Genomic DNA, 19,804 nt, shown 5'->3' on the forward strand with positions numbered 1-19,804 from the left:
TTTGGGAAAGAAGAAATTGAGTTTTTATCCATAGCAGTCTTACTATATTTAATGCTGTCCAAGTGCTTGTAACCAGTCAAGTGCTCTATAAAGCACAGTTAAATAAGCATTAATGTGAGTATGTCTTATGATCATCTGGATTTCCATGTGCTGTTGAGAGGTGACACAATTGTAATGTTACACCAGCATATTATCTGACAAATTGGGGGAGTTGTTCGTGAGCCAAAAAGGTTGAATCATCGTGTTCCTTTTAACCCCTCACAGGTGAGTGGTGTTGGTCTTATTTGAACTGGCCGCTGAAATGTAAGAGATGGCATAATGATTCCCAGAGTCCCTTTTTAATTGCAGTTTTGCTTTATATAACAGCACTTTTATGTACTTATTTGTGCTTTTAACTTTTAAAACATAAGTCCCTGTATAGTTTTCCCTCCTTTGCCTCCTTGCCATAATTTGACACAATTATCTGTCAGACTCTTTTGCTTTAATACTTAAGGTTCTCAATAGGAACTGTGATGAAATGGATTTCAGAAGAAGGGGTTTGGGTTTTTTCCCTCAGCAAAATAATTGAATTATATTGGTAAATAGAAAAGCAGTAGCTTGTCTAAGGATTCAGGAATTGCAGTCTTTTTTTCTCCCATCCTCAAAGAAGCTCATATGACAGATAAGTTCAATATTTGATTAAGGGTATAAATGCCAGTGATCCTGTGACACTATTAGCCACTATTAGACTTGTTAACTTTTATTAGGAGTAAAAATTATGTTTCAGCAAGTTGAGGCAAGTGTTGTACTTGAATAATTTTGAGACCAGAAATATTTCAGTTACTTTTAATGCATTCTTCTTTGCCTATGTACTAGCTGTGTTGTGGTTGCCTTCACCTGCTTTTTAATGCTTTTTCTCCTAAATCCCCCTCAGGGCTCCTCTTATCTCGATTCCTCCTGTTTTATTTGGTTGGGCTTGGTTTTTGTTTTGGTTTGGGTTTTTTGTTTGTTTTTCTTGGTCAATTTCACTAGTTCTGGTTATTCTCTTCTGTATTTCTTTTCCATTCCCAAAGCGTCTCTTGATCGTCTTGGAAAGTTCAGGAAGCTTGTTAGTTGTTTTTTCTCCAGCTCAGTAGCTCAGTGCCGCCTTGTACTGCAGCTTTAGAAGGAGTCCTTGCTGGCCAAAACAGCAAGTAGAGGAGTGCCACTTTAATTGTTTGGTTGAGAGGTTTACACAGTTATTTTGAAAGCAAGACAGAAGAATTTTTAAGTTAGGGTATCTTGTGAGGTTTTCCTGTCTTTGCCAAGCAAACATTTAGTGTTGCAGAAATGCAATTTGTATTCAGGAAAAAAGCTGCAAGAAGTCCAGTGAACCTGGTTGTACATTTGTACTCTGCATGTGATTAGTGTGGAGTTTTATCTGTAGTAGTTTGTTACGGGGTGGCAGAAGGTGGGACAGGGTCTATAGAGTTCATGGCTTTACACAGTTCCAAGAGTAATAGGAAAATGCAGCTACACAGTTCCAAGAGTAATAGGAAAATGCAGCTACATCTGCCAATGAGTTAAAGCATAAATTTAGGCAGCAGTGGCCTCTGTGGTGTTTAGAGTGTACCCACAATCAGATTTTCAAAAGCTCCAGAAAGCTGTTTTGAAGATTGCAAGAAAGTGAACTTTACAAAGCATAGTATTTGAAATATACACATATACCTATGTGTGTGTTTGTGTGTGTGTGTATGTAAAAGCAACCCTGACCTTCCCACCAGCCTTCTGAAACTAACCTAGAGCAGGCATTTTTCCCTCGGAGATGAAAAATGTGTATTCTTAAAGAGAAAATGAATCCCAATGAAATTCAAGTCTAATTGTCTTTTAAAAATTATTTTTATTTTACAGAGCTATCTGAAATTGAACCTAATGTCTTTCTTCGGCCTTTTCTGGAAGTAATCCGTTCTGAAGACACCACAGGCCCCATAACTGGATTGGCACTCACCTCTGTGAATAAATTCCTCTCATATGCCCTAATAGGTATGTTATGTGACTTCGTGGGATTTACCAAAATGCCAGCCAAATGCATCTCTGTGAGCTGTGTCTTTGGCCAGGATGCATGCTTGCAGTCTTAATATGGAGATTAGGGAAATAAGAAAATTGTCATTAACACTGGGGAAATCAGCATCTGCAGTTTCTTAATATCTTACTGGCTGATCTTTCATGGTGTTGCAGCCGTGTCTGGAGCCAGAGCCAAAGCCTCTGCTCTGCCCTGACTGCTGTGTGTGCTTGGGGCCTGCTGCAGGACTGGGCTGGTCACCAGCTGCTTTGTAATGCCCTCCAAGCAAAAGGGCCAGGGAGGGAAGAATACCAGCTGGGATTACAATGTGGTAACATGTAGAAACACAGTAGGATTTATTTAGTTTTGTGGACTAATATTTCTGCTCTAGAGTGAAGAGGATTTTTTGCCCAGTCCCAGACCTTGTCCAGTGGTGTGCCAGTACTCTTCATTTTCCACAATAGTCATGGCAGAGACTGTATTGCTGCTGATCAAACTTTCAAATTTGCACATTTTTCTTTGTATCTGTGAAAGGCTAGTAATGTGCATGTGGTCAGTTCCCCTGGCTCAGCTGGCTTGTAACTCATTAGCTGGCTTTCTGTCTGCCATCAGTGTGTCACCCTGTTGTTAGTAGTACTCAATTTTTCTCTGTAAGTTCTCTTAGTACCTTGTGATCATACCTGTGTGAATTACAAAACCTGTTATCTGTGTTTGTTTATACATAGTCTCACTTAAAGAAAATAATTTTATCATTCTTCCTTCCCCCTGAGTTCAGATCTCTCAGTTCTTTTTCTCCTTTGCATTGTAAGGGAACGTTTTGAATTTTTGCTTGTTTTAAATATTTAGATCTTTAGAGATAGCCTGAAGGCAGTTAGAGAAAGAAAGGGGCTTTACATTGGTGCAAATCACTTTTGCAGGAAAGACACAAAACTAAAATGAGCAAAAATAGAGACTTGCAGGAAAAAGGATTGAAGTGTTGGATGAAATCTAGTGTATGAAGACTTCAATTAGTGGGTAATGTTTAATATAATTAAATACAAAAATATAACTAGAATGATGCAATAATGACATAACTTCCTAGGACAATAAAGAAATTTTAAAAAATAAGCCTGTAAAACATGTCCCCCTGAAGAATTAAGCAATAATGCAAAATATATTACTTTCAGCATTACTGTGAGGGGTGGACTCTTCTTCTGGGCTTTTATGATCCTGTGTCATATGTCCAGGCAAATGTCTGCACAGGCAACTGACTACAAGCGCTTGATTTGAGGCAGGAGCAGGAAAAAATGGAGTTTAGAATTTGTAACCTTTCTCTAGCTACCTGTTGTGTAGAGTATTAATTGGGTCACTCCAACAGGAGTGCATCCCTGTAACTGTTGGTGATTGTGTGTCTTTGTAGTAGGCAGTGGAAGACTCTTTGCCTGGCTTTTTTTCTGGGGCAGAACCTGTAATCTAAGACCTTCGTTGTTGCTTCAGGTGACATTCAGAGCAGCCTTGTCCTTTGTGCTGCTCCAGATACCAGTTAGGCTGGGATTAGTGGTGCTGGCTGAACATCTGGCTAGGTTCTGTTGTTAAATGGAAGCTTTTTGGTATTATAATTTCTTTTTGTAATATGAGACTAAAGGTAGTTTAAAGACTGCTTGCCTAAACATAGGAAATGCTTAAAACTGTTCTTAATGTACAAATCTGTTTCAAACTATACAGAGCAAGAGAGAAGAATGCTGGCATAACCATGGTAGGCAAATTGCAGTGTGGCAGATATTGTAGCATGTTTTGGGGCTGCATAATGACAGGTGAAACCAGCACTTTTTAAAAAAGTGACATTAGCTTTGCCTGTTCTGTGAGTGGTTGGTTTTTGCTGTTCACACTGGGTTGAAAACCAGTGTGCTGTGAAAGGGCCAAACTCATCTGATAAATGTCTTTGTTTAAAATGGCTTTCTTTTCCCATTTCTAAAGTATTTCATTGCTAATTCTTGTGCAGTCTTACTGTTTTTTTATTCTGTCACATGTCAGAAGGTGGTTATCTGTCTCCTTTTTAGGCCAGTATTTCTGAGGGGTGTGTTTTAAAACCAGTTAGAAAAGAATAATTCTTGAGTAGAGTTGAAGACTTCTGATCTTTGGTAGTTTGAATTGCAAATTCACTAATAATACAGTGTGCAATCACAGCTCAGATAAAATTACTTGATATTCACCATGTGTGTGTTTTAGCAGGAATAATTAGCATTACAGTGATTATCCTCTGCTCTAAGTACTTCTTCTACAAGCGTTTTAGTCGATAAATTACGCAATAACTTTTAAAGTACTAGAAAACTGTGTAGTAATACTAAACTCCTATTGATTTTTATCCCTCAGATTAGTTATTTCCTTGCTCAGCAGTTTTGCAGTAGCTAGTGAGCTGTCAGCCTCCTGGATGAGTTTAAACCTTAGCTATAGGAGGACTAGTGGCTAAATTTCAGAATTAGGTTTTTCTGTATTTCCCTCAGAAAAAGTATGTGCTCTTTTTATTGTCCACAGCAGCTTCTGAGTCCATTTGTAAAGTTAGCTTTCCCTGATGTTCCTGGAAACTGCATATCTGTAAGTAGGTAGCTGTTGCTCAGCTTCCAGAGAGAGGACTTGCTGTTTAAAGAGTTTAAGGCTTGTTCTCCCCTCCACTTTTTCTGTCTCCTTGGTGATTTATTTTAGTTCTATTAAAGGTGTTACTGAGCAGGCTTCTGGCTTTCCTGAATTCCCTCTGGTTCAGAGCCTGGATTTTCTGATTTCTGCTTGTTCTTTTGCCCACCTGTTGTAAGACTGTGTACAGACACCTGTATGAAATGTGTGTATCTAGTTGGGGTGTCTAGATCTTTGCATTGTAGATGACAATTTTCAAACTGTTATTGTGCTCACTCAAACTTCTTGTTAGTGATTCTGAGCAGGCTTCGATACATCTTTCTGTACTGTTTTCTCACAAGGGAACAAAGATTTTTGTCTGTATCTTGTTTCTGCAAAGTAGAAGTATCTGTGCTTTTAATTGAACTCAAGAGGCTTTATAAATTGACCTGAGTTTGTAGTGCTGTTCCAGGGAGCCAGAACTGAAGTAGTCAGGCGTGATGTGTGTTGGGAGAGAGGTGTTGAAGGTAGGGGCTAGAACAGCGAAGTAGCACTCATAGATCTGTTACAGAAGCATGTGCACAACTTGCTTGCATTTCCTTTTCACACAGACTGTTTATCCATAACTATGATTAAATATATCCCTAAGACTGGAGTAACTCACATCTCCTGGAAAAGGTGACAATTAAGTGGATCTGTGTGTACTGCCTGTGGGAGCCTTTTCTGAAACAAGTAGCTTTTTTGTCTTGATTCCCACTGGGCTGCTTTCCACTGTGGTTAGCAGTAAAGCTAATGTAGGTGCTGGCATTATAACACCACTGGTCTTTGTCTAATTTAATTAAGACAATTCAGAATGAGCCTATATCACCTTTGGTGATTTATGCTATTACCTCCGTGAATAAGAGTGCATGACTCACCAACCAATGACTGATTTTATTGCCTCTGGTAGAAGAGTAGCAGCTTCTCCCTGGTTTATAAGCCATTATTGAAGGTATGCAGAGGACTGCTTTTGACAGCCAGGCCTCTTACCTAATGCTTCCAGTTTTGTATCCTGTTGTGTGCTGCTGCTAAACTCAGTGAAAAGTGACCAGTTGGTTTTAGAACAGCCTTCTTAAAAGCTCAGTGAAGTTTGTTTGGCAAACCAGGAGAGGAACTCGCTCTAAACTGTGCAAGATTTCTGTGTGTGTGAACGATGTCAAATGTAAACAAGCTCTGTTCTTAAAAGGTATGTGTAAGATATGCCAATGGCAAAGCGCTGTTCCTATGCACATTTATGTGATTCTAAAGTACCCTGGTGCCATTTCAGTTTTATGCAACTATGAGAGGTTTCTTACCCTGCAGCCTCAGGATAGGAGTGTGGTAGAGGCTGTTGTCCCTGGACCACAATAAGGGCAGCTTTCTTTAATACCAAGGGCTTATAGCCCTTCCTAGATGTGAACGTTATAGGAGTCAGAGAGGGAGTCTGCAAAGCTTCTCTGGAAATCTTACAAGGTTTTGCTCGGTTCCTCTGTCAGCATCATTGTTGCTGGAGTTCAAGAGGCCCCATTGCCAATTAATGAGGTATTAAGCAATGTTTAGTTTGTCTCCTTTCTTTCCTAATGACTGTTTAGGTGGAAGGGTATCAAGATTCTTGCTCAGTGCCATATTGTCTAAGTGAGAATGAAATCAAAGCCAGAGGCAGCTTTTCTGAAGCCACTGTAATGTAGCACGAGATACAGTTACTGGCAACAATCTCATCCTAAACATTCTCTCAACTGCACCATTGTTTGTAGCTGCAAAAGACTGAAATGGAGAGAAGGAGCCTTGATGAATGATTGGAGTGGGAGGCCTGCAACTCTGATATCTAAACTGTGATTGTGTCTGTCTGCTGTTTTCTCTGGGGAAAGCTACTGGTCTGTTCCTTCCCAGCTCTCGTTCCTTGAGAGGGATGTAGAACAAGAGACAATTTTCCCTTCTCAATTTAGTGGAACCTGTTTGGCATTTTCTTCTCATGAGACTAAATTTTAGGTTCCTTATATTTAAGAGCTGTTTTTTCTTTATTCCCAAGGAGGCCCTGAATGTGTTTAATAGCTGATTGTGCTGTATTGTAGGAAACAGGACACAGTCTTAGAAGTTAACTTCTAAAACATAGAGAACTGGTAACAATGGAATTGTAATTATTTTCTTTGTTGTGTTTTTTTTTTGCAAATGTAAGTAGATTCTTAATACATCTTTCTGAAAGCTCCCAGTTATAAAGCCTTTCTATTAGTGGGAGGTGAATTATGTTCTTGTCGGGTCAACTCAGTACAAGTCACATAAATTGAAGAAGCTGAAGGTCACACGATATCTCCATGTAGATGTCTCCCCACAGAGGTGGTAGACTGTAGATGGCTGTTCCGTGACACATCTCTTTTATTCTGTTACTCAGATCCCAGCCATGAGGGCACAGCAGAGGGGATGGAGAACATGGCAGATGCTGTCACTCATGCTCGATTTGTGGGCACAGATCATGCGAGCGATGAGGTTGTCTTGATGAAAATCCTACAGGTAAGAGGAGAGAAATGATAATTACCATAATGGTTGGTGCCTGTTATGGAACATATCCTGTTACATAGAGATGAAGAGGAGGGAGCAATGTTTTGACTCTGCAGGAGCTTAGTGACAGACTTTATTTTTAAACAGATGGCTCATATACCTGTGGTAAAAGCTTTTCCAAATGAAAATAGTTAAAAGCTTAAATTAAATTATTTTAAAATTATGAACTTGATAATGTGGTAGTGTTGATAATCCTACCTTGTGCATGGTCTGTGTTGGGAGAGTTAATTAAGAATATGGAGCTCTGAGACTTATTTTTGAGAAAAGTTTTTTGTAGAGTCAAAACTGTGTATTGCAGACTCTTTGGTCTGTGTACTTCTGAGCAGATATGTAATTCCTGAATTTAAATATTGGGTAGTATGCAGTGTATCCCCTTTTAGAAGTGGATCAGAACATCATTCTTGTCTCCTAATTCGCTTCTTGAGCACAGTATTCAGTTTGAAATTACTTCAGGAGAAGCCTCCTTAGGTTTTCAGCTCATGGCAGTCTTTCTGGAGGAAGCCAATCCCCTCTTGGGAGTGCATGCAAGTATCATTGCAGTGTGGTACATGTGGGTGCTGTTCTTTGCAGGTGTTGAGGACGTTGCTGCTCACCCCAGTGGGAGCCCACCTCACCAATGAGTCGGTGTGTGAGATCATGCAGTCCTGTTTCCGCATATGCTTCGAAATGAGGCTCAGTGGTAGGTTTGTTCATTCTTCTGCCGTTAACAAATTGATCAGGTTTCCTCAGCATTAACTAGTTCTGTTGTAGAGCGTGCATCCATGGAAAGCTGCTGAGCTTTATATTATTGTGTCTTTCTACAACTTCATGGAAGATTTGTTGGGCGTTCGCTGCGCGAGTTTGGACTGCTCTTTTCCCCAGCTGTGTAGCGCCACCGTGTGATGCCGTGACCGTTTGCAGTAACGCGGGGTTGGAGCTGGTTTTAATAAATTTGCCGTAATCTCTGTAAACAAGACTCGGAGGGGAGTCTGCTTGAAGAAGCCTCTTGATAATATCACACTGAGTAATGACACCTGTGTTATTTGTTTTTGTCTTCGCAGAGTTATTGAGAAAATCTGCAGAGCACACTCTGGTCGACATGGTGCAGCTGCTCTTCACAAGGTAAACCTGCTTGTGTTTGCCTCAGCATTGCCGAGATGGCCCTCTAAGGACAGAAAGATTCCACACTTCCACTTAAGGGCCCTCAGAAAAATCATCCAAAATGGTCATTATTTAGAGGTGGAAGGGGATGAAGGATTTGGCACTTTTCTCTAGGGCTGACCCTGTCAGACTGCAGGGAGACAGAGGTAAGGAAGGTTGCCTGGTTTAAGGTGTCCTTTGAGGAGAGATGGACAGCCGAGTAATGAAGAGCTTTAGGATAGAGAACCAGTTTCAGGACAGAGAATGCAAACTTCACTGAAAATAAGGTGCTCTAAAAAATATAGCTCTCTTTAGCAGAGAGAACAGAAATGCTGTTGAATAACCACACATTGATTTCTAGCTGAGAGCTTTGACCTCACACATCAAAGAACATTTAAAACTCTTGAAATCGCGTGTCTTGGACAAACATTCTGTCCTTTTCAGCACCCTTCAGGTAATTAAGGTGACTTCTTTAAAACTCAAGTAAGTTAACTTGAAAACTGTTTCTCCAAATTCTAGTAATCATAGACTTTCTCTGGGTATTGTAAAAAGGAAATTTTTCAAGGTATATATATACTTTTAGTAGAAAAATATTTTGGTGAAACTGACAGCTTATGAAACACAGTTGCATCATGTTTTTTTCCCATTGTCACAGTTCCAATGGGATCTCAGTTTTCTTCTCCTCTGTGTGCCCTGTGTTGTGCAGTGGATGAATGTTGGGCATTCATGGCAATGGGCAAAGGCAGAATTGGTCTCCTCAAAGAGGAGAAACCGCATTACTTTTTTCTCCAAATGCATATGTGAATTTTACTTGGTGCTTTTTCTTTACTTACTGTGTAATCCTCTCCTCTGTCCTTCTTGATAAGGCTCAGAGACACCATCACCATCTGTGCCTGTGGACATTGGGGTAGAGGTGCAAAGCAAAGGCAGCAACTGCAGGGGTGATTCAGCTGTCTTGCTTTCCAGAAAAAGAAGGAGCCAAAGCTGTGCTCTAAGGCTTTTACACCCTCATCAAGTAAAGACAGAACTGTAGTAAAGAAACAGTAAAGAAGAGAGAGCAGGGTGTGTGGAATTGTAGAGCTGTATGTGCTGTTGTTTGGTAGCACAGGTGAGAGCAGTCTACCTCATTCTGAGATGGGAGCTGCTTATCTCCAAAGATTCAACTTAATGTACATCTGCTGCCCTCCACAGTTGTGTTTATTTGATACTGAACACAGGATAAGTGCTGGGGTTTGTACAAATTCAAAGAGAAGAATTGCCATGACTAGTAATAACATACACTGCAAGTGTTCTGGTGTGGATGGCACTGACTCAGCAGCTGTTTTTAGCAGCATCACAAAAACCTGTTTTGAACAAATGTAAATAGTCCACTGCACAGAACATACACAGAAGGAAAATAAATGGTCTTTACATGGCAGGAAAATCAATGTAGAAAAACAGCCATTAGCAGTAATAGCATGCAAAGCGCCTGTCATCTATACTTGTGTGGGTTCTTTCCCTTGGCAGATTTTGGCAGGAAAATAAATTAGGAGAGAGTCTCTTTATGAAGAAAATGTAATTTTGGTTTTTTAGTATCTGCAGCATAACTGGAAAGATCAGCCTGTTTCTTTCCCCTTCTTGTTACTCCATATAAGCTCATGTATTTTGGCTTATTCTTTGTATTTCAGGTTGCCTCAGTTTAAAGAGGAGCCTAAAAGCTACATGGGAACGAACATGAAGAAGGTAAGACCCAGCACTGTGTTGACTGTTCTGCTCCTGTCTTTGGCTTGCGCTCATTTCTGTTTTGTTTGTTCTTACACTTGTATTTCTTTGTTTCTACAAGTCCCAGTTCACTGAAAGAGCATGTTTAACCACATAAATGGACCTAGATTTGTTAGTTCTGGGGGATGAAGTCCACATAGTCTAGTGGCAAGTCTTTTTAATGACACTGCTACCTAAGTGAGACAGTCTGGATTCTGGGAACAGTCATCAGCTGCTGTGGGCTAGGAAACCCCAGCAAGTTCTGGGACCTGATGGTGTCATTGCTTATCTGCTGTCTTCTGCTCTCTCTCCAGCTTCTTTTTCATCATTCTTCATTCACTACAGGTCTAATACTGAGCTCTTGGGATATATTTTTGTCCAGTTCCTCCTGTGTGGAAGGGGAACTTTTTGAGGCTGGTGAAACAGCATGAAAGCATGAAGCTGGCTTTTGTAGAAAGATCTGTGGTAACTTACAGAAGGGACAGCATTCTGTGGTGAGCACCTTAGTTCACATGATCAATGCCATCTCTATTAGCAGCTAAATCAAAGTAGACTTTTCTTTATCTACCTTTCCCTAAATGTGCAGTTTTCTGAGGGTGGAAGTTCTGGATTTGTTCAACACCACCATCTTGACCAATACCAGTGAGGTTTTCAGCAGCTGGATTCAGTATTTCGAATACCATTATGTGACCTTATATGATTATTAATGTAGTAATTTCTTATTGAACTGAGGTCCTATTGAGGAACTCCATATATATATACTTCTATATTCTTTATATTCCATATGAAGAATGTCAATAAAGGTAATAGATTCTGCTGTTGAGAGCAACAGGATGGGGAAAAGTGCTAGAGAGGAAATAACCACCCTTCAACTTAACACTGAATATACAGTTTATAGCTTCCACTCTGTTTTTATTTCAATGAGTTGAGAAAAGGGACAGCACAGAGTGAGGTTTCAGAGCCGTTATAGAAGTGTTTTGAGAGATTGAATGCTTGCTCGTAGCAATCTGAAACCTAATAAAGCTTAGGGCTTTACTTCTTGTGTGGTAAACTAAAGACTGCTTGTTTCCCTAGCTGTGGGAGAAGTCACAGGATTTGTAATGGTGGTAGGCTGGTGTATGGAAAGCTAAGAGATCAGGTTAATGTATGGCAGGAACCAGGCTTTGTATTGTACATACACACTAGTGAAGTGGAGGTGACTGAATTTAGGAAGGCTGCCCTTTCCAAGTGATGGCTGATCTCAGCTTGGTTAAGTGATGCTCTGTCTTGTGTTCACTCTGTGCAGTTATCCTGTACTGTCTCTTCGCTGTGCATGCCAGGAGTGTGCCCTGCAGCCTTGCACTCTGCCAGGTTGTTCTTCTCTTTGGGTTTATTTTGCTTTGTTTAAACCATGCATTTGCCTATCTTTCACAGATTTCTTCAGGTCTCCTCAACAAACTGGAGCTAAGTAGTGGGGAACAGCCCAAAGCCCTGAACCAGTTAGAGAGGGTATTGATCTTTAAGAACCTGAAGGTCACTTTCTCCCTTCTCCCTTCTTACCTTACTCCCCTCTTCTTTCTCTTGTAAACACCACCTGAGAGATAGTTACGTTGTGTGCAGCAAATCTCCCTCCACTCATTTGACACAGCATGGCTTTTGGAGACAGTGCATGCCGTGGTTGCTTTGCAGTGTTGTGGCTGCAGCTGGGGCAGGCTTGGGAGGGAGAGACCCTTGTTTTACTGCAGCACACTGTCTTGGTGAGTGCCACCTAAGACACCATCCCAGCATCCTCTGGAGGAAGAGAGTGGGAGTAAGATTTGACAGTGAAAACCCGAAAAAAGGAAACATAACAAGTGTAGATTTGTCTCTCAAGGTGTTGTGTGTCTTGCCTGTTGATCTTAATTATAGACATAGCTCCTCCATATACCTGAGGGGTCTTTTGACTCAGCATGCCTTAAAATTTTTTTAGTGAAGGTGAATCTCTAAGCTTTGTTAATTGGTACAGGGCCACAGAGTTCAGTGCTTTCTGAAGTTTTTTTGAAAGAGACTGCTGTATATTTTCAACATTTTTGTGCATGTTTCTACTGAAATTTAGTATGTGTCCCAGCACAGTATATGCTAATAAGGGATCACTGGGGCCAAACTGATTTACAAGATGTTAGTCCCTGCTAATTCCCCTAGAAAATACTTCTAAAGAAATACTACGGGCATGCAGATTATTTGGTTTGGATCAATCATAGTAACCCTGAAAAACTGACTTAGGACAGTTCTCCAGCTTTCCATGTTGGTTCATAAATTTAATGCAGCTTTATTTTTCGTCTGCTATTGATGCTACTTAGTCCAGACAGAGCTGAAAAGAACATTTACAAGTGCCACTCTTTTGTCCTGTGTCTAAGACAAAATAGTTATATGAAGACGATAGTTTGAAAGGCAGTGGCTCAAGACTTGCAGATTTATGCAGAGTTACACAGAAAAAAAAAGGACTAAGAAATGTTTCCCTTTGCAGTAGAAAGTGTTCCAGGTAAACATTGGGTTCTACTGTGGGATTGAGGAGGAACATAAATCTGAATTTTCCCAGATTTTTGGGGTGTATTTTGTTTGTGGTTGCCTAAGATGCGTAAATGCATTTCACCAAATAACCTTCATTAGTTGTTGCAGTACAGGCAGGTACTGGATGAGATGACTGGATTGCCTTGGTGTCTCCAGGATTCGGATCGTGGACTGCGTTCTCTCTGCATGCTTTTGTGTCTTGAACGCTACTTGGTGTGCTGACCAGTTCCATGCTGCATCTAGAATGAGCTCATGTTGTAGTATAATCACTTTAATTACTAATCATTGGCCCCTGCCCTTTTCTCTTGAGGCTTACAGTATCTTATGGAAAAACAAACGAGTACAGGTAAGGTGGCTCATAGAAAAATGAGATCTCATGGACCCTTTAAAAAGAATCTTGTAGTATTACATTTTTCTTCACCTTCCTAGACCTTAGCTAGGGTTTTATTTGTAAAACCTCATCTATCAAAGGAAGCATTTGGAGTCTTGTAATTTTTTTCTTCTATAATTTTGTGGACATTTCTTTGTGCAAAGGTAACTCAGATAAATGTAATTGAATCTGTACAGAATTCCAAGATGAACGAACAGTACCTCTGAGCTCCCTCTCTCATTTCTAAAGAATGTTTTTTAAATACCAGCATCAAATGGTTTTTACTGTCAAAAGTACAAGCTTAATGTAGTCTCAAGGATGTTGATCATTAGAAAACTAATGTAACTTTAACATCACTGAGCATGGAAGAGGGAATGAGAGTTTTAGATAATGTGTGAGATTCAGGATATGTTAATGGTCTATTAAATGCCATTTAACTGCTGCATTTAATAAAAAAGGCAATGTCAGGTTTAAAATATCAGTGTGTCAACATACCATGAAGCTTTTTAGAGAAACTGGGAAATGTCTTGGAATTGAAAGTAAAAAGAAAATTTAGAAATAGTTCCTTTAATTAAAGGCAAACTGTACAAGTGTTTTTTACACTTTTTAATACTAACACTAAAAACAAAGAGATGTGAGATTGTTACCTTTTAGTTCAAAGAATATCCAGAAGGAATGATGTTACTTTGCTGTCCTTTGATACATGTATTGTTTTAGAATTCCCAAACTCATTGTTTGTTAAAACAGCATTTAGCCTCTTGACACGGTGAAATGTTTTTATTAAGCATTTCTGTTTGCTTCTGCAAATTTGTAAAGCTGTGCAATAGTTTGCTGCATTGAAGCAAAAGGAGATAGCAAAATAGAAAGGAGGTAGGGCAAAATTATATGGGAAGTAGTCCTCTATGTAGTCCTACTAGGTGATTCTAATAAAGGGATACCTGTTTTTGTAGAATGTGGAGATTGGATGGTATGAGATGAAAAAGACCTACTGGGTAATCTTGTCTCATCCCACCTACCCGTCCACTCCTTGCACAAAAAAAACCGGATCCCACCGCACTGAACCCAATTCAAAAAAAAAAAACCTAAAAAACCAAACCAAAACAAGAACCACAAAAAATGAAACCCACAAAAAACCACCCCAACCAAAATTCCAAAAAACACCACCAAAAAAAATCCCCAAAAAAACAACAAAAAACCAACCAAACAAAAAAAACCCACCTAAAAAACCCACAAAAAACCACCCCAACCAAAATTCCAAAAAACACCACCAAAAAAAATCCCCAAAAAACCAACCAAACAAGAAAAAACCCACCTAAAAAGATCAAATAAACTTAGATTCTGGTCTAAATTATTTATAGTCAAATTAAATGTTTTGTAATCTTTAAAAATCAAGTAAGTCTTTTTGCTTGCCTGACTACACTGTTTTCTATCCATATGAAGGTGTTGTGACTCAGTCTCTGAAAGATGGCACAGGTTCATTGAAATGATTACAGATGGACCTGTATCCTATGGCCCCCGAGATGCAGTCCTGGAAGTTAAAACAAAACACAGGACAATCACAGAGAGTAGATTTTGTGTCTGAGGAAAAAAGCTTTTATTGAAAGGGCTAGTGTTGAATTGAGGTGGTATTTGGTGTTGTATGCAAGTTGTATTACATTGTCAGGTTGCATTGTCTGATAGAATGTTTCAAATGTTTGGTGTTTCTTGGGAGCATGACTGAGAGCAGAAGGAGTGGTACATGCTTAGCCTGTATCAGTAGCTCAGCTCCATTTTCCTGATTCAGTTTTGCATCCTGCTGCAAGTAACTTTTAACCTGGCAAATAATGATAACTGGATTTAGTAACTAGAAGCAATGTCTGTTTTGAAATTGTGTGAAAGACTTCTTTGGTTTAACACATAATGCTTCCAAGTTTCCTTCCTAATGAAAGTAGTTTGGTACAATGAACCATAAGTCTTTGGATCTTACTGTATATGTTACTGAAAAAAGAGAAAAAAATACAGCTATTTCTATAATAGCTGATAGGTAAAACTCTCTGATCTAATTTGTAGCTTAAGCCTTTAATAAATGCAGCTATTGGTAGTATTTAAGGCTCAGATTTTAGAAATTGGCAAGAATCAAAAATATTTTATATACACATATTTTTATACACATGTTATATAGCCCTATGAAGCAGTAAATAGGAAAGATGAGAAAGCTGATAATTTTGACATGAAAGGTTTGTGATCCATAAGCATTTTAAAACATTTTGACATCTGCTAAATTTTGTTTTTATCTGTGTGCTTGTCATGTAAGTATCTGCCAGAAGCTGTGATTTAGAAGATTCTTGCTGCAATATCTGAAAGAAATAACAAGGAGCAAAGTAATTCTGAATCTGTTCATCAGCACACTCAAGGAAACTGTAGCACATCTAAAACCTGGGGATTAGTCATCAAACAAATACCACTTGTGGTGTGAAGAAAAGCTACACAAATGGTTTACTGCAGTGGGATATAACATTTTCACAAGCTTTGTTTAAATGGGAAGCAGTACAGGGTGAGGCCATATACAGGGAGTTAGAATTCTACCTGGAAAATTGAAAGAGAAGGACAAACAGTAGTGGAACCTAGAAGATACATTGGCATTTAAGAGTAGTAGTAGCTGGAAGGAGGTAAGATACAGAAAAAGGAAGAGACTAAAAAATATAGTTGTTTTCTACATAAGTTAAATCTGATGCTAGAGATATAAGAAATACTGTAGTCCAAAATAAAATTGAACTGTGATAAATTTACAAAGAATACTGAATAGAGCCCGGTACTGAAACTTGCTGAATGGTTTCCACAACATGCAAGACACCTGTTCAGTGCTTAAATTTGCACCCAAACTGAGGAGATGGCAGCATCAGAAAAGCTGCCTGCAGCTACCAAATGCAAGAGTACATGCAATCCTGCACTTGGAGGAACTTAGGTTGTAAGGAACTGGTTTGCACTGGCCAGGGCCATTAGCCAGGTGACTAAATATCATACTGTTTTTAGGAAGTTCTGGAGCATTTCTGCCTGCCTGAAATAGCAGCGCTGTGCAGCAAGTGCCACACAGTCTGCCCTGCTCCTGTTTTGGTTCTTCTTTTCCCAGTCAAAGTTCTGTGTACAAACGAGAAGAAGAATTTCGGTTAACAAAGATATCAAGAGTTAAGGTTGGGTTTAGAAGAGAAGTAATGACAGAAGGCAGGTGAAAGGAGAATGAGGTTTGTTTCTAAATTGCTAAGGTGGTATTTGCAATGTAACACGCACCAGTAGCAAGTGAAGTGTTAGAAATACTTGTTAATAGTGAGCACGGAGGAGTGTGAGCATGGCATTGCTACAGAGATGGAGTGAATCGAGGCAAGAGGTCAGTGACAGAGTTGCAGCATGCTCATGCTGCATTTCCAGCTTGATATATAGATGGTGACATTTTAGCTTCATGTCAAACTAATGCTTACTTAGATACTTTAATTGATGCCCTTTGGAAGTCTAAGAGCTTTGGTGAAAGCAGAGGGAATTTAGATGTGCATGTCTAAGAGAATTCTTTTTCCTAATTTCAAGTTGGAAGGGAATAGGGAGTGTTGTGATAATTGAACTATTAAGTATATACTATAGCTGAGTTATTGAGTTAATTGTTCTTTGATTTAGGTGTGGAGTGTTGGCTAATATGTGGGGAGTCATGTGGTAGTTTGCATGATTTTGAGGTGCTGATTAATTTGTGTGATATATTTAAGTGCTACTGCCTGACTTTCAAGTTTTAGAGATAACCTTTGTGAGTTAGCTTACATAATCCATTATGCTGTGTGGTTTTGCAACACTGATATTAATGATTATTGGTTTTCAGTTAAAAATGAGAGCTGGAGGAATGAGTGAATCATCAAAGTGGAAAAAGCAGAAGAGATCACCTCGGCCTCCTCGACATGTAACTAAGGTCTCTCCTGGGACAGAACCATCAGCAGGCAGTGCTACTCATACCACAGGTAAGTTGGATCTTTGTGAAGAGACCAGACAGCATCCATACTAGACCTTTTTTGAATCTATCTTTATTTAATTTCTCCTAATATATTATTTTGCATTAATTCTTTTCATATTAGCTCTCAGTGACTGTAGCAATAAAACATATAATAGCTTTTCAGGTCCAGGAGAGAGAGTTTTCAGGAAATGGAATACATATTGATGGAGAAGGGCATGGTCCTGCAGATAACTTGACAGCATTTCTGTGCCTTCAGCATGCCTCATAGGGATGGTTTGGACAAAAGAGAATGGACACCTGGAGAAGTGGCTGAGGTTATGGACAGCCATGTGGTACAGAGGAGTTGAAGGATGCAGCAGATAGAAGAGACTGAGAACAGGAACACTGACAAGAGGAGAGCCAAAGGCAACTAGTGACAGGACAAGGGGACATAGTCTTAAGCTGCTCCAGGGGAGGCTTAGCTTGGACTTCAAGAATAATTTCTTCACAGAAGGGGTAATTAAATATTGAAATGGATTGCCCAGGGAGGTGATGTAGTCACAGTCCCTAGAGGTGTTTAAGGAAAGACTGGATGGGGTGCTCAGTGCCATGGTCTGGCTGACATGGTAGTGTTGGGTCATAGGTTGGACTCAATGATCTCAAAGGTCTTTTCTAACCTAATTGATTCTGTGATTCTGTAAGGAACACTTAAGATTCCTGGAGCACTGTCCCATATTTAGAGATAGAATTTAGTAAAAATTCTTCACTGCTCATATTTCCAATCCATTTGAATTGTAATGCAATTTCATTTGTTTAGGAGGAATTAAAGATATTGGTCCTGCTTTAGAATTAAGTCAAAATTCTCACTCTGAAGGAATGATTCATTCTTGATGCAAGTATTTAAAGTGGTTGTGTCGTTGTATTAAAGAGTAAAGTACACTTTTTAGACTCTTTTCAGATTTCTTATGTAAATCCTCTGCACCCTTTATCTAAACTATGTAAGTTAGCTAATTTGCTGAGTCAGTTAGACTCCAACTATTATGTTAAATTTGGAGAACTACTAGTGTCTCTAATGTTCATCTATTCAATTCATTAATATCTAGCAAGAGAGATCTTAGTTTATGTATGTTCTCACATTAGAGAACATACATAAACTGCTGAGATTATTTGTAGTGTGAAGTAGTAATGAAAGAATTTGTTGTTGCTGTGTTTAATGTATGAATTTGTGGTTCAGGGACAGAGCAATACTAATAATTTTACTTCTGCTTCTCATCAGCAAGCGGAGTTGCTTTCATAGATGGTCCTTCTCCCAGCTCCTCTGGGAGCTCAGAAAACGTTTCATCAGCAGTCAGCCCTGTTACAGACAGTGGGTTGGAGTTGTCCTCACAGACAACATCCAAGGAAGACCTGACAGATTTGGACCAAGTTGCTTCTTTGGGACTTAATGCAGGAACACCTTCGAATGAGGCCAAAGTCACTGAAAATCAAAATCAGCCTGAACTCCAGGTACATGAATATAATTTGCAAAGAAAAGTTCCAACTCCCAGCATGATCACTTCTCCTCACAACAGTAATGCTATTGAGAGGATCGTAGAGACACAGGGGACCTTTCAGAGCTGCAGATATTTTGAATGGTAGAAATGGTAGGAAGGCTTAAAGAGAAGTAGCGTGCTGAAGTTGTGTAGCATTTTTTAAAAAAGAGCAAAATTTTTCACCATAGAGGCAGTAAAAACTGATAGGTTGTAGGAGTATTTTTGAGGTAAAGTCCTTAGTCTCACAACCTAGAGTTACATAAAACAGATAGGAACTTGATATAAGTGGAAGGGTAAAGAGAGTTGCAGCTTATGTAGAGGCTCTCTTTTCTCTTAAATTTCTGTTTTTATGATACTCTTCCATTAGTGACCTGTGTTTTAATAGTTACAGATTAACTGCAAACAAATGAGACCTTTTTTTGCTTGTCTAGTGCTTAACTCTTCTTTTGCTTCTTTCATTCTCAAATGATGTTTCAATGAAGAATGAAAGTCTGAGGGAGGAGAAGGTCCAGTCAGCTTCTGTCGAGTCTATCCCTGAGGTCCTAGAGGAGTGCACATCGGTAGCAGAACATTCTGACTCTGCCTCAGTTCATGACATGGACTATGTAAATCCCCGGGGAGTACGTTTTACTCAGTCTTCCCAAAAAGAAGGTGAGAGGTGGGCAATGCTGCTAAAGTCCTACTTCATTTCGCTGTTTTATTTCACTTCCTGCTAAGAGGCTGATAAGCTCCTGTTCCTTAATGGGTCTGTAACAATTGAAATTTTAACACTTGCTAGGCACCTGCAAAAAGCAAATTTAGATTGGTAATCTCTCTTTTTTCTTCAGGAGCAGCTCTGGTCCCATATGGGTTGCCATGTATTAGAGAACTGTTCCGCTTTCTCATCTCTCTCACCAACCCTCATGACCGCCACAACTCTGAGGTGATGATCCACATGGGGCTGCAGCTGCTCACTGTGGCCCTGGAGTCAGCACCCATTGCCAACTGTCAGTCCCTCCTGGGACTCGTGAAGGAGGAGTTGTGCCGGCATCTATTTCAAGTGAGTCTGGTTTATGCTCACATGGAAGATGGCACTGGGGAGTCAGATACAAATTTCCATCAAACAATGTATTGAAATTTAGTGTTATGAGGTTTGGCAGGTCTGCAAACAAGCTCTCTCCTGCACTGCAATGAGAGTTCTGAATTGCACCAAATGGCAGTGTTGCAAAGCCAGGGCCAAGAAGCCACTGTTGCAAACCGCTGTTGCAGACCAGGGCCAAGAAGAATGAGCATGATTTGAATGAACTGTTACTGTGGGATAACACTGTGTTTTGATACAATTGGTTTTGAGGTAATTATGGATGCAAGTTACCAGCTTAGTAGTAGGCAGAACCTTTGGGTGA

At 39.6% G+C, this 19,804-nt stretch overlaps 1 protein-coding gene across 5 annotated transcripts in view; it reads left to right on the forward strand.

Moving 5' to 3' along the window:
• GBF1 (golgi brefeldin A resistant guanine nucleotide exchange factor 1) overlaps window positions 1-19,804 on the forward strand; it is a 103,567-nt gene that overhangs the window by 58,710 nt on the left and 25,053 nt on the right. For 2 of the 5 annotated variants that reach the window (XM_041415407.1, XM_041415408.1), the window contains exons 4-13: window positions 1,870-2,001; window positions 7,017-7,135; window positions 7,754-7,862; window positions 8,224-8,284; window positions 9,970-10,024; window positions 11,456-11,530; window positions 16,783-16,918; window positions 18,167-18,396; window positions 18,905-19,073; window positions 19,250-19,461. In XM_041415407.1, coding sequence (XP_041271341.1) covers window positions 1,870-2,001; window positions 7,017-7,135; window positions 7,754-7,862; window positions 8,224-8,284; window positions 9,970-10,024; window positions 11,456-11,530; window positions 16,783-16,918; window positions 18,167-18,396; window positions 18,905-19,073; window positions 19,250-19,461 — 1,298 coding nt within the window. Of the gene's footprint in view, window positions 1-1,869; window positions 2,002-7,016; window positions 7,136-7,753; window positions 7,863-8,223; window positions 8,285-9,969; window positions 10,025-11,455; window positions 11,531-12,881; window positions 12,918-16,782; window positions 16,919-18,166; window positions 18,397-18,904; window positions 19,074-19,249; window positions 19,462-19,804 lie in introns of all 5 variants that reach the window. The other 3 variants (XM_041415410.1, XM_041415411.1, XM_041415409.1) reach the window with 2 other exon arrangements.

The sequence above is a fragment of the Onychostruthus taczanowskii genome, unplaced genomic scaffold (genome assembly GCF_017590055.1).
Source record: "Onychostruthus taczanowskii isolate IOZ18803 unplaced genomic scaffold, ASM1759005v1 scaffold5, whole genome shotgun sequence".
NCBI classification, from domain to species: domain Eukaryota; kingdom Metazoa; phylum Chordata; class Aves; order Passeriformes; family Passeridae; genus Onychostruthus; species Onychostruthus taczanowskii.